Consider the following 12,603-nt stretch of genomic DNA (forward strand, 5'->3'; position numbering starts at 1 on the left):
TGGGGGCACTGTTTTATTGGGTGGCCTAAGTGACCATAACTTTTACATAATAGGTTCTCCCCTTCGTAGCGGATGTATTGTTTATGGGAGCCAATGAAAATAAAAGGTGTTACTGGTTTGTTTAATGGAAGCTCAACACAAAGGCGAGCATATCTTTCACGGAGTGCCGCTGATGTCAAGCATCAATTTTTAGCAACCTACCTATTGTACTGCCCACTTTTTGAAGGATCATTCCATCGTAGAATTCTGTGGGGAGTTGAGGTAGCCTGATCCAGATTGCAGTAAAGGATTGGGTAGCTTGAGATGCCACAAAATTAGGAACCTAGTGCTGGACAGAAAGAAAGTGACCATAGATGAACCATGGTCCTTTTTGAATGGCATTTGTCATATTTTCTTCTTTGTTAAAGCGGACAATATAATTATCTTCTTCTAGATCAATTAATGAAAAAGATTCACTTGGTTTTCATAGGTCCGTTAGTTTCTTTTTTTAAAACATCATATTGAGGGATTCTTTTTCTGTAGTTTGATTATTACGGAATGTCTCCATGGGTAGTATATTCTTTGCTTGTCTTCCATGATGATAGGTACTGAAAATTGATGATCAAGTTGGGGAGTCTGTGAGGAGGTTCTATTCTCAAAGTTGAAGTAGATGTCCATAGGGGATTGGTGTGGAGCAGGTGAGGCTAGTGAGATGTTATTTTCCATTTCATTGGCTAATAGTTTGTCCTTAAAACAAATGGATTCAGTGTCCTTAGGCTTTAGGGGAGAGTTTATATCCGGTAGTTTAGGAGAAATGGCCGATTGGTTGATGTGTTGTGGCATATGGGAATTCCGATAGGATTTCTTGGTTTTTAGGATTTTAGAGAGAAGTCCACTTTGTGATTTCTTACTACAACTTCAAATTATTCTTCACAGCTTTTAAAAAACTATCATAGAATCACCTCAAAATTTTCTAGTTTTGGCATAAGAAAGCAACTCTTCTTATTTCTTTTACCCTTTCATTATGATCTCTTTTCTCAGTTTTAATACCGGCATGTCTTGTTATGTGTCAAAATTTTAATGTACACAAAAATATCATATGAAGAACTTACATTCATTAGAAAATTTTCACCACAGGAAATGAGTGATGGGATGATTGAGATCCTCCTTTTTTATAAGAAATCTTAAGTTCGAGCCTCAAAGTGAAAAAAATTTTGATAGTAAAAGTTTTATTTGGCGCAAAAATTGATTAAACCGAATGTTGATACCAGATGATTAAATTGAAAAAAATGAAATACATCTTACACACGTCAAAAACCTACAACTCCAAACCTACAACTCCATCTAGTCATCGAAATATATACAACCCAATGCACAAAGCATCAATAACAATCCACCCTAGTGCAAGTATTAATGGCTGATTCCACGGCTCAAATCCGTAATCTATAAGTCAAATAGAAATAATTTTACCTTTAATTCTGTTTGCGGTCGGATTCAAGCCTAAGAACTTCTAAACTTTCAAATTCCACAAACGACGCCGAAACCTATCAAATCATGTCAGAATGACCTCAAATTTTACACACAAGTCAGAAATGACACCACAAATTTACTCCAACTTCCGGAATTCCATTCCGACCCCGATATCAAATTTTTCACTACAGACCAAAATCGCCAAATTTCCGACTTTCGCCAGTTCACGCCTAATTCTACCGCAGACCTCCAAATCACATTCCCGACGTGTTCCTAAGTCCAAAATCACCTAACGGAGCTAACGGAACCGTCAAATTCAAATTCGAGGTCGAATACTAAAAAGTCAAAACTTGGTCAAACCTTTCAAATTTAAAGCTTCTAGCTGAGACCATTCTCCCAAATCAATTTCGGATAACCTGAAAACCAAAGCCGACGATTCACACAAGTCATAATATATCATACGGAGCTACCCATGCCCTCAAACAACCGAGCGAAGTGCAATTGCTCAAAACGACCGATCGGATCGTTACAACTTTGTGTCAAGTTAATCGGCATATCCTTAAAACCACTTACAAATTCAATTGTTATCCGATTTCGAGGGTAATCAACTTCAAAGCTCCCTCAGTAGAAATTTTTTAAAAACAATGGAAAAAGAAAGGGATGAGTTGGACAGATCATGACAAGGTGTACAATATTTCTTAGAGGACAAAATTGACCGGTAAGGGAATACATATAGTAGGAGGCAACCCCCAAAATCCAGGATCCAATTACACTTTCTAAGATTTAGCACAAACAACTATTATTTCTCCTTTCTCCTATGGCATCTAATAACTTTCACAGATCAGACAGTCTCATTAAATTAACTGAAAGGCTTCGTCTTTATAATCAGCCATTGGATAGCTCCTCCAACAATACCAATACCCATTTTCAAAATCAAAGTCCAAGAATTCAAGAATGCACAGCAAATGAGGTTGTTTCCAAAGAACAAGAATTGAAATCAGAATTTGGGACAGACCCAATAGCTAATAATTCAAGAAGAGTCAAATCCAATAGGGCTGCAGTTTTAGTGTGTTTATTTGAAGACCAAAAAGGCCATCTTCGTGTAATTCTCACTAAGAGAGCTTCCACTCTGTCTACACATTCTGGTAACTATTTGATTGCCCAATTTTTATTTTTACTTTTTTGGTTATTAAACTCTGTTTCCCCTTTTTATGACACTCTTTCCTTCTTAATTTGTTAAAAAAATTAGTCTTCAAATTTAAACTTTACATTTTACCTTAATTTTATGCTCTTATAGCCATGAAACCACAAGTTCTTAGGGTGTTTTAGGCTGTGTTAAGAGTGTATTTTTTTTCTCTTCTTAAAACAATAGCTGTAAGGGTGGATTAGTTTTTGTGTTTTTTTAAAAAGCAAATTATATGCCTAGTCAAACAACCGTTAGTTGTAAGGGTGTTTTAGTTTTTGTGTTTTAATAAATTATATGCCTAGTCTTTGTGGAACGGGAACCTTGCAGCAACGGTAAAATCGTCTGTGTGATCTATATGTTACTGTTTCGAGCTGTGGAAGCAACCACTAACGCTTGTATTAAGGTAGGCCATCTGCATCACACCCGTAAAGGTGCGGCCTTTCCCTGGACACCGTGTGAATGCGGGATGCTTTGTGTACCAGGCTGCCTTTTTGTATGTCTAGTCAAACACCGTCATATAAAATGATACAAATGAAGTATCATTTATAAAGTTTTAATAGTGGTGTCTGGCCAACTTGTGCGCACCTGAATTTTTTACCTGGTAGCCTACTACTACATCACACAAACATAGATGTCGGATAAATCTGTTCACTAAAGCTAGAGTATTGATTCCAAGTTTTGGATCAAATGTATTCTAAAAGCCATTAATTATCTCAATATGTTGTTTTTAGGTGAAGTTGCTTTGCCGGGTGGGAAAGTTGAAGAAGGTGATGCCAATGATATTGAGACAGCATTGAGGGAGGCCGAGGAGGAGATTGGATTAGACCGTTCACTTGTAGATGTCGTCGCTGTTCTTGAATCCTTTACCAACAAGGTACTGCATCTGTCTTCATTGAGGCTATTCTTTTATGCTCATGCCGCTGACCATTTGAAACAGGTTTGGAGTCCAATGGCATCTTCATCTTCTTATATAGAAGGTGAAGAGATCAATTCCTTTCACAGATCATATATATTACCAAGACCAGTAACAAGAAGAAAAGAATAGTGGTAAAATGGTACTAACTCATCAGTTCTTGAGAGCAACAACAACAATAATATATCCAGTATAATCTCACAAGTGGGTCTGTGGAGGGTAGTGTGTACGCAGATCTTACCCCTGCCTTGTGATGGTAGAGAGGTTGTTTTCCATAGACCCTCGGCTCTCCCAGTTCTTTAGAGCATTGTGCAATATCAGATATGACATGCATATTATTTTTGTAAGGCGTTTGGATCAACTTGCACGCATCTTGACTATTACATTAGTTATTGGCAAAATACATAAGTTACCCCCTGAACTATAGACCAAATCCCTATTACACACTTTTTGCGGACAAAAATCACAATACACACTCAACCTTTTCAAAGTGTATTAGATACACACTACTTTGTACACGTGGACAGTGCGTGTTTTTCCCGATGAATGAGTCGCGTGAACAAATGAATTTTTGTGTCAGATGTCAATTTTTTTTTCGTTTTATAAATTTTAAATTGAGTCATCTTCCTCCTTTTTAAAAAATGCTTCCATGGCTACTCCTTGAGACCTTGACACTTAGACCCACTTCTCTCTACCACCCGATCTCCTTCTTCTCAAATAGACCCACTAGGATTTCTCATATCTCTTCTCGGATTAGCTTTTAGTTTTTTTTTCCAAATCTTTTGGCGAGAAATTTAGATTAGATTTAGAAGTTAAAGCTTTTTGTAGCTCCGCCAACCATTAAAGCTTGCCTCAATCTTTTGCATAGAACGTTTTTTTCTTTTTTGCAGAGAAGCTTGACTTGAGCTTTACCCATGGCGAAGTCGAATTTTCTGGAAGCAAGAATTTTTCGAAAGTTTTTCCAACCATTAAAGCTTAGCTCAAGCTTTTGCACATTCTTTAATTTTATTAATGGATGAATTTTTAAATAGCTAAATTGTAGCGATGGCAGTTAATGGTGGTCGAACTTATACAGAAGAGAAATGGAAAATGAGTTGGATCCGGGCTCAAAATTTCTGATTTAATTTCAGCGGAAAAGATGGAGTTTTGGGTGTGTTTTTCGGTAGTTTTGTTAGTTAATGGTGGCTTTGCCATTATGTAAAAAGTGGGGGAAGAGGCTATGGTGTTTGATGGTGAAGAGAGGAGGACGGCAGCCATGGTAGTTTAGATGGGCAAGATGAGAGGTATAATTGTAATTTTAATTATTTTTTTTAAAATGACACGTGTCACTGTTTGATTGGTGCGTGACATTACACATGTTTTGAAAAACTTGTCAAAGAAAAAGTGGTGTATTAGATATACTTTGAAAAGGTTGAGGTGTAATATGATTTTCGTCCGTAAAAAGTGTGTAACAGGGATTTGGTCTATAGTTTAGGGGGTAACTTATGTATTTTGCCTTAGTTATTTGCTACCTTTCACCAGCACAGTTTTTGGGTGACTGTGCCCACCAAGGCTTAGGCAGATAGAATGAAATCATCTACTCCTTCCGTTCCAGTTTATGTGAACCTATTTCTTTTTTGGTCCGTTCCAAAAAGAATGATTCCTTTCTATATTTGGAAACAATTTAGCTTACACATCCAATTCTACCCTTAATGTAAAGATTTTATAACCACACAAATACTCTCCCTTTTTGACTTGTTTAGGATCACAAATTCCAAAAGTCTTCATTTTTTCTTATACTCCGTGCACAGTCAAACATGTTCACATAAATTGGAACGGAGGGAGTAGTATGTTTTGCCTCCGCTGATATTTGAGTCTGAAAGCTCATGGTTCTCGTCCAACTTCATTTGATCGCTAGGCATGGTGCCATGACAAGAATGTTGCTTATCCTAAAACCGAAAAGGATTATTGAAACTCCATACTACAAAAACTTGAAGATGTATTTTGTATAAAGTCTTTGAGTATTAACTGATAAGGCCTGAATTTCATACTCACTTCAACATCACACAACAGCCATTACATTGTAAATTGGTTAAAACAATGTCTTGTTTACTTTGATAGAAGAAAATCGGTTCTTAACTGAAGGATGGTTTGTGAGCACTCACATTAAACACGAGGAGCGACGGTTGTATAAGAAAAGTTATTTTAGCTGAATGTTTCTGCTCAATTTTATTGAGTTCTATTTGGAGTAGTTTTCTTGATCTGGTATTGTTGGCGCTTAAGATCAATGCTTAGCTGGTATCGAAGAACAATTGTAGGTAGAAAATTTCGATGCAAGCTATTTAGTCTTCTTCATTTCTGGGGACACAGATACTCTATGAAATCTGTTACGTTATATGACAGCTCTATTCTTCTATAGTCGTGATGTAACAAAATTACTATGATTTTGCCATCTCAAATTGGCATTTCTTTTCTTTTTCAGAAAGGAATTACAGTGGTTCCTGTTGTGGGCATACTTTGGGATCGGAACACATTCAAGCCAGTTATAAATACTGCAGAAGTGGCAGCAATATTTGATGCACCTTTAGAAATGTTTCTTAAGGTTAGTAAGTCTAAAAACTCCCTTTTACTTTACAGGTTTCGTCTTCAGTTGTTCTTACCAGTATATTGGTTGATATTAGGATGAAAATCGAAGAGAACAAGAGCTTGAATACATGGGAGATGAATACGTACTTCATTTCTTTGATCATGAAACAGAGAATGAGAAGTATATAATATGGGCTTTAACTGCTGGAATTTTGATTAAAGCTGCATCAATTGTGTACCAGCGCCCCCCTGATTTTCAAGAACGAAGGCCTAAATTTTGGAATAGGAGTCGCCAATAAACAGCCTCTCTACCTTCAAGGTAAGGGTAAGGTCTGTGTACACACTACGCTACCCAGATCCCACCTGTGGGATTATACTGGGTTTTTTGTTGTTGTTGTTGAGTCGCCAATAAAATGTTATTGCCAAATCTCTCCCGAAAACTTTGGCCTTTTAATCTTGAACACAAAGGATGTTTCCTTCAAAATGAAGTAAGCAAATTACAATACTTGTATCCTATTATAGCCATTGTTTTCAGTGTAACAGCTCTTAACATAGTAGCAAGATTGATAGTGGAAAGTATAATATGTTATGCAATGGTTCCATATTTCCATAGAAATACTGTTGTATTAGTTGTTCAGTGTTATTTATCAACTCCTTATTCATCACAGTTTCCTTTTTATGTTATGTATCCAAGCTGAAGTTTGATTTCTTGAAGAAACCATATCCAATGTAGTTTTTTTTTTCCCAGGCCAGCTTGCAAGCACCTTGACTATTCCGCTGATTGTGCTATGAACTTGAGTCAATAATGTGTATATTGTTGAAGGAGGGTCTTTTTTGTGTTTAGCATGTAAATGTAAATACAGTAATTTATACTATATGTGATATTTATTGTTGCCATACAATTCTTCTTTTAAATGTTTAGATTAACAATCATTAACCAAGTACCTGATAAACATCTTTGTGTTTTTAGGCATGATCAACGTCTAATTTTAACAATCAAATATTAAATACAATTTTCGGCTAAATTGGATTTGGATCAATTTGAAACTAGATTATGTATTTATGATTAGACTTTATCCAAGTCCTAAAGTCTCCAAACAAGCAAACTATCAATTTGCAATTGGTACAATTGACAATTAGATGAATCAGACATTCACGTTCAAACTTGAGAGAAATATCTGTACAGATTTATTTTTTTATTTTTTTGGATAACCAAGAAATCTTCGGCTTGCTAGCGCACAGTTCGAAACATGATAGATAATGAACTCGCCCTATACTCTTCTCCACCTGAATAAGCATGATGGATAATGAACCCGCCCTATACACTTCTTCACCCGAATAAAAGTGTTCAGTTAGCGGAAGGATTCAAAATCGAATCATGGGCCTAACCTACACGTTACACGTTGTGCTCTTGCCGCTGAACCACGGGGGCATGCTTGGCACATAATACACTGCCTTCTTTCTTTTCTGGTGCAACACAAGTTTGCCTCAAATAAAATCTAAAAGCACTGAGCTGAGACAAGTGCATTATAGTAAGGACTGAACTAATGGGATTATAATAGCTGCTATACAACAAAAATGAAACATTTCAGAAAATAGAGCAGTCATAACCAAATACAACTGGCTACAGGTAATTCTGAACCCCATTTCTTAAGCACAGTACAAAGGCAAGCTTAAGCAAAAGTCTAGTGTTACAATTGTCAAATCTTTAGACGGTTTATGAATGGAACATAAAGCCAAAAATAAGTATCTCACTCTATAAAACAGCTTAGGCGAAAACCTCATAAAATTTCTCAACAACAAGTACGCCCGAGTCAATAGATTCCAAAGGATCCTTCCTCAGTCTGTGTCTTAAGCAGTTTGGAATGACAGTGGCGATATCCTCTGGAGTTACCTTATCTCTTCCTTTTAGTGCAGCCAATGCTCGTGCTGCCCTGTTAGTGACTATATCACCTCTCAATCCATCGACGTTTAGTTCTGCACAGACCTTAGATATTTTAACTCGAAGATCATGATCGATTGTAACAGCAGAAAGAGCGTTCCTAGCTGAGTCGATTTGGTTCTGGAGCTTTTCTTGCTCTGCCTTGTATGACTCTCGGAATTCCTTGGGGTTCTTATCAAAACGAGCTCTTTCCTCAACGATCTTCACTCTCAGCTCTGCATCTCTCACGGTTCCCACTTGGGCATGCATTCCAAATCGATCAAGAAGTTGTGGCCTAAGTTCTCCTTCTTCAGGATTACCCGAACCAATGAGGATAAATCGGGCCGGATGTGAGATTGATATCCCCTCTCTTTCAACAGTGTTCCATCCTGATGCTGCAGAATCCAAAAGAACATCTACTAAATGGTCATCCAAAAGATTAACCTCATCGACGTAAAGAATTCCTCTGTTAGCTTTAGCAAGAAGACCAGGCTCGAAAGCCTTCACACCCTCAGTAAGAGCTTTCTCAATGTCGATTGTGCCACACACCCTGTCCTCAGTAGCACCAAGTGGTAAATCAACCATGTTGATTTTGGTACGAGATATAGGAAGCTTCTCTCCGCTCCTCAATTTGTCACGGACTTCTGCACTCATTACTTCTTGGTCATCTGGATCTGAATTGAACGGATCACCAGAAATAACTTTGATTTCAGGAAGTAAATCCACCAAAGACCTAACCGTGGTGGACTTCCCAGTTCCCCTATCGCCCATTATCATCACACCTCCAATCTTTGGATCTATTACATTCAGCAAAAGGCATAACTTCATCTCGTCTTGTCCCACTATAGCTGCAAATGGATACACCGGTCTCTGGCTCTCCTCGGCAAGTTTCTGACTCTTAAAATGGCAAAGTAGTTGAGCTTATCAATATACTTTGTATCAAATGTTAGAACTTTCTAATCTGAACCTAATTAAACTATTTTGAACTTTATATATTCATCCTTGTCCTCAAATTTAATACTCCCTCCATTTCAATATATGTTTCTAATTTTTCTTTTTAGTTTGTTTTGAGAAAATACTACCATCTTTCTATATTCAGTACCGTAAATTTTTAGTTCCACTATTCCTATTTTCTTCTTAATGACACTAATTATAGGAATGACATGACAAGTTCAGACCACAAGATTTAAATGTTATCTTTGGTACATTATACAAACCTTTATATTAACACAGATTCAAAAGTCTACTTTACATTTTTAAACTTCGTGCTCAATCCAACTAAAATGAAACGGAGGAATCTATTTTATATGAGACTTTTTCCTTTTTGAAACGTCCAAACATGTTTGAGATCACTCCGTTTCAATAGAAATTTTACAACTTTCAAGATTTCAAATTCATTAAATATCCAAATTTCTAACCTTCAATGCATGTTTTTTCCATCAAACTTATTTTCAATCATTAGTATAATATTCATTTCCACTATCACTAATATATTATACAAGTCAAATAAACATCTCATATAATATGAGACATAGGAAATATACCCACATCCAAAAAGCATCACAATAGGGTCCAAGAACATTTCAGCAAACAACTTATATGCATTTTAATAATCTTTCTAGCTACTCGCGAAAACAAATTAATTAGCTCTCTCTCAATATTGCAACCATTTCATTTCATAACCTCTACTTAGATTTCGGAGAATCCACAACCAAAATCCCCCCAAAATCTCACACTATTTATAATATACAAATCTTCCCTAATGAAATTACCATATATACCGAAATACCGAAATGAAGAAAATTAGTACCTGTTCTTGAGCAGGGCTGATTTCCGTCGCAACATTTGAAATTGCGACATGGAATTGGGACCTCCCTTTCTTAACTGGGACTCTAATCCCTCCATAAAACTTCCTCCCTTGACTCTGCCCTGCAATACCAAAGTACCCATCAATTCCAAGAACCCAAATTCATAGTACTAAGAACATTTATCTTTAAATTGGTGAACTATATGGATAGAATTTATGCAAACTACATTGTGATTGGTTATACCTGAAGAATTGAAGAGAGATAAAATGGAAGATTTAGAGGAGCGAGAAGATAAGGGTGTAGAAGCTAATATAGCAGCAGCTGCTGCTGAAGAGGAAGTTCCTATTAGTGAAGCCATTTTGTTTAGAATTTTTCAGTGAAGAAGAAGAACTACTTTTGCTTTGATACTTGGCAATTGGCATTGGTGTGTTGGTCACTACTAATTACTGGCTTGTGTTGTATTTTGTCTGGATAAGACGATAGATTTCCGGGTCATACTTTTCTGTAGCCTATGATCCATTGGGTTCGTGGGCTACACAAAATTTAGTTAAAATAGCCACTGTTTTGCTGAAACACGAAAAGTTCCATCAGGATTGCGTATAAACTTATGGCATATTATGCTGGAACTCCGATACGCGAAAAGTTCCAGTATAATATGCGGGATTATGGAGCTCCTACGTATAAACTTCCCGCATATTATGTTGGAACTCCAACACATTATGAAATTACAGCATATTATGCTGGAAGCTCATATACAAAAAATTCGAACACCAGCATATTATGATGGAATATTTCCGGATTTTTAAGGGTGCTTTTGTTCAGATTTTATCTTTACAAGAAAAAATGGCTAAATTTCAATTACTTTTGAAATAGTGGCTATTTTTCAATTACCAATTGTAACTCTGGTTATTTTTTTTTTATTTTTTTCCCGAAAATTCACAATTTGGGCCAAGAAAAAATAGGCAAGGTGATATTTACGCAAGGTGATCACTTTTGAGGCCTTTTATTTAAAAGTTGATCACTTCTTCAAAATCAGACCAGTGAAAGTTAAAAATGGTCATCTACTCTAAAATTTATCAAAACTAGTATTCAGAACACGGGTTTAATTTTGAAAAAGTTATCAACTTCTAAATACAAGGCCATAAAAGTGGCTATTTGAGTAAATCAGCCAGAGGCAAGGGAGGAGCACCTCATCTGGTTACCAAAATTTTACTACCTTCTAAAAGGAAAAGAAAAAGAAGATTTAAATTTTTCTTCTTCTTTTTTTTTTTTAATCTCTGCCTTTGATTTCATGATTTACCCGAATATTTTCTATTAAATCGTATTTATCTGTCGCCGTATGAAGAATAATTTTGTCTGAATATTTTCTACAGTATGCAGTTTATTTTATTACATGATAATAAAACTAATTCATACAAGTACAACTCACTCATAGTTCAGATATCACAAGTTTAAAAGAAATAATTTACGTCTAGAGCTCATAATTGGCAAATTAAACATAAACTTTTGGAATAACTTTTTATTTTTTTAAGGATTCATTGGCAATATTACTTTAAGTCTTTGTGAAATGTGTATAGGTTTGAATTTCGAGGAATATTAGACGAATTGGCGAAAGTATTTCTAGAGCTCCTAGCTAGTGCTATTCTCAACTGACATTGTTAAAATTAGCAGGATTTACTCTAGTTAAATAATCTTCAAAATATATGGATTTCATAACCTAGACAGCAAAAATCATTTGTCTGAATAATATTCATCAACAATAATATTCAAATATTTGTTCTTATCCAGAATTTGCATTGCTATTGTTCAGGTGTTGTGTTCATCTCATAATCCCTATCAAGTTTTGTGCATTTGAAAGATGATTTAAAAACCTACTTCATCTTCTTTCTTCTTTTTTTTCTTCTTTCCTATTACTCACTCCGTGTCAATTTATATGATATTTTTGCTTTTCAAATATGTAAAACTATACAAAAAACGCTAGAAGTAATAGTTTTTCTCATGTCAAAATGATAAAAATATATATATTTTAAGTGTTGGTCAAATTACATAGTTTGAATCTCGAAAAATAAAAAATATCATATAAATTAAGACAGGGAAGTAGTTAGGTTTTTGAGAGGAAAACCATTTAAATAAAAACATGCTGGCTATGGGGTTCGAACCCATGCGCACTTATGTGCAGAAGATCTTAAGTCTTCCCCCTTAACCTCTCGGGCAAACCAGCCTATATGCATATGTTTGCTTAATCATAATCACATATTAAAATGATAATATTCATAATCTGATAATTACTTGCTGTAATACACTTTTGATCAGAGTGACGATGGTCATTCCTCTATTCATATTCTACTAGAGGGCAGATCCAAAATTTAAAGTTTATGCGTTCATACATCGACCTCAAGTTAATACTAGAAACGGGCACTTAATATATTTTGGTTCACAGGAACCCATGCTAAGACCCAAAATTCTGTATTATGCTGTACAAATTTTTCATAAATTAGACAAATGCTATCCTTGTGCACCCAATAAAATAAAAGCATCTTGCACCAAACAAAGGCATGGTGCACTGATCGAGGATCTAGTGATGTGCATATGTGTAAAGGAGTTAAAACCTTTTAACATGACTTCTCTTTTTAAAGCTTTTCAAGTAAATTTACAGTATTTTATGCTTGGGGCATTCATTCGATAATATAAAAATGTTGTAAGGAGCCATTTAATTAAATAGTGATATAATATTTCTGATCTTTCTTTTAGACGATCTTCT

General features: G+C 35.6%; 2 protein-coding genes and 1 non-coding gene across 3 annotated transcripts; 1 reads left to right on the top strand and 2 right to left on the bottom strand.

The window, feature by feature from the left end:
* LOC109230892 (nudix hydrolase 11-like) lies at positions 2,175–6,858 on the top strand. Its single transcript, XM_019396362.1, has 4 exons — positions 2,175–2,594; positions 3,367–3,509; positions 6,010–6,129; positions 6,209–6,858. The coding sequence occupies exons 1-4, from the start codon at positions 2,267–2,269 to the stop codon at positions 6,410–6,412; spliced, it is 795 nt and encodes a 264-aa protein (XP_019251907.1). The 5' UTR covers positions 2,175–2,266; the 3' UTR covers positions 6,413–6,858.
* On the bottom strand, positions 7,680–10,287 carry LOC109230894 (magnesium-chelatase subunit ChlI, chloroplastic). The gene is made up of 3 exons (XM_019396363.1): positions 10,086–10,287; positions 9,845–9,963; positions 7,680–8,931 (listed from the first exon to the last, which is right to left on the bottom strand). Exons 1-3 carry the CDS (start codon positions 10,198–10,200, stop codon positions 7,882–7,884), a joined length of 1,284 nt encoding a protein of 427 aa, XP_019251908.1. The 5' UTR covers positions 10,201–10,287; the 3' UTR covers positions 7,680–7,881.
* Positions 11,981–12,063, bottom strand: TRNAL-UAA. The gene has a single exon. It is a non-coding gene; the product is annotated as a tRNA-Leu (tRNA).

This window comes from Nicotiana attenuata, chromosome 8 (assembly GCF_001879085.1).
Source record: "Nicotiana attenuata strain UT chromosome 8, NIATTr2, whole genome shotgun sequence".
Classification (NCBI taxonomy): domain Eukaryota; kingdom Viridiplantae; phylum Streptophyta; class Magnoliopsida; order Solanales; family Solanaceae; genus Nicotiana; species Nicotiana attenuata.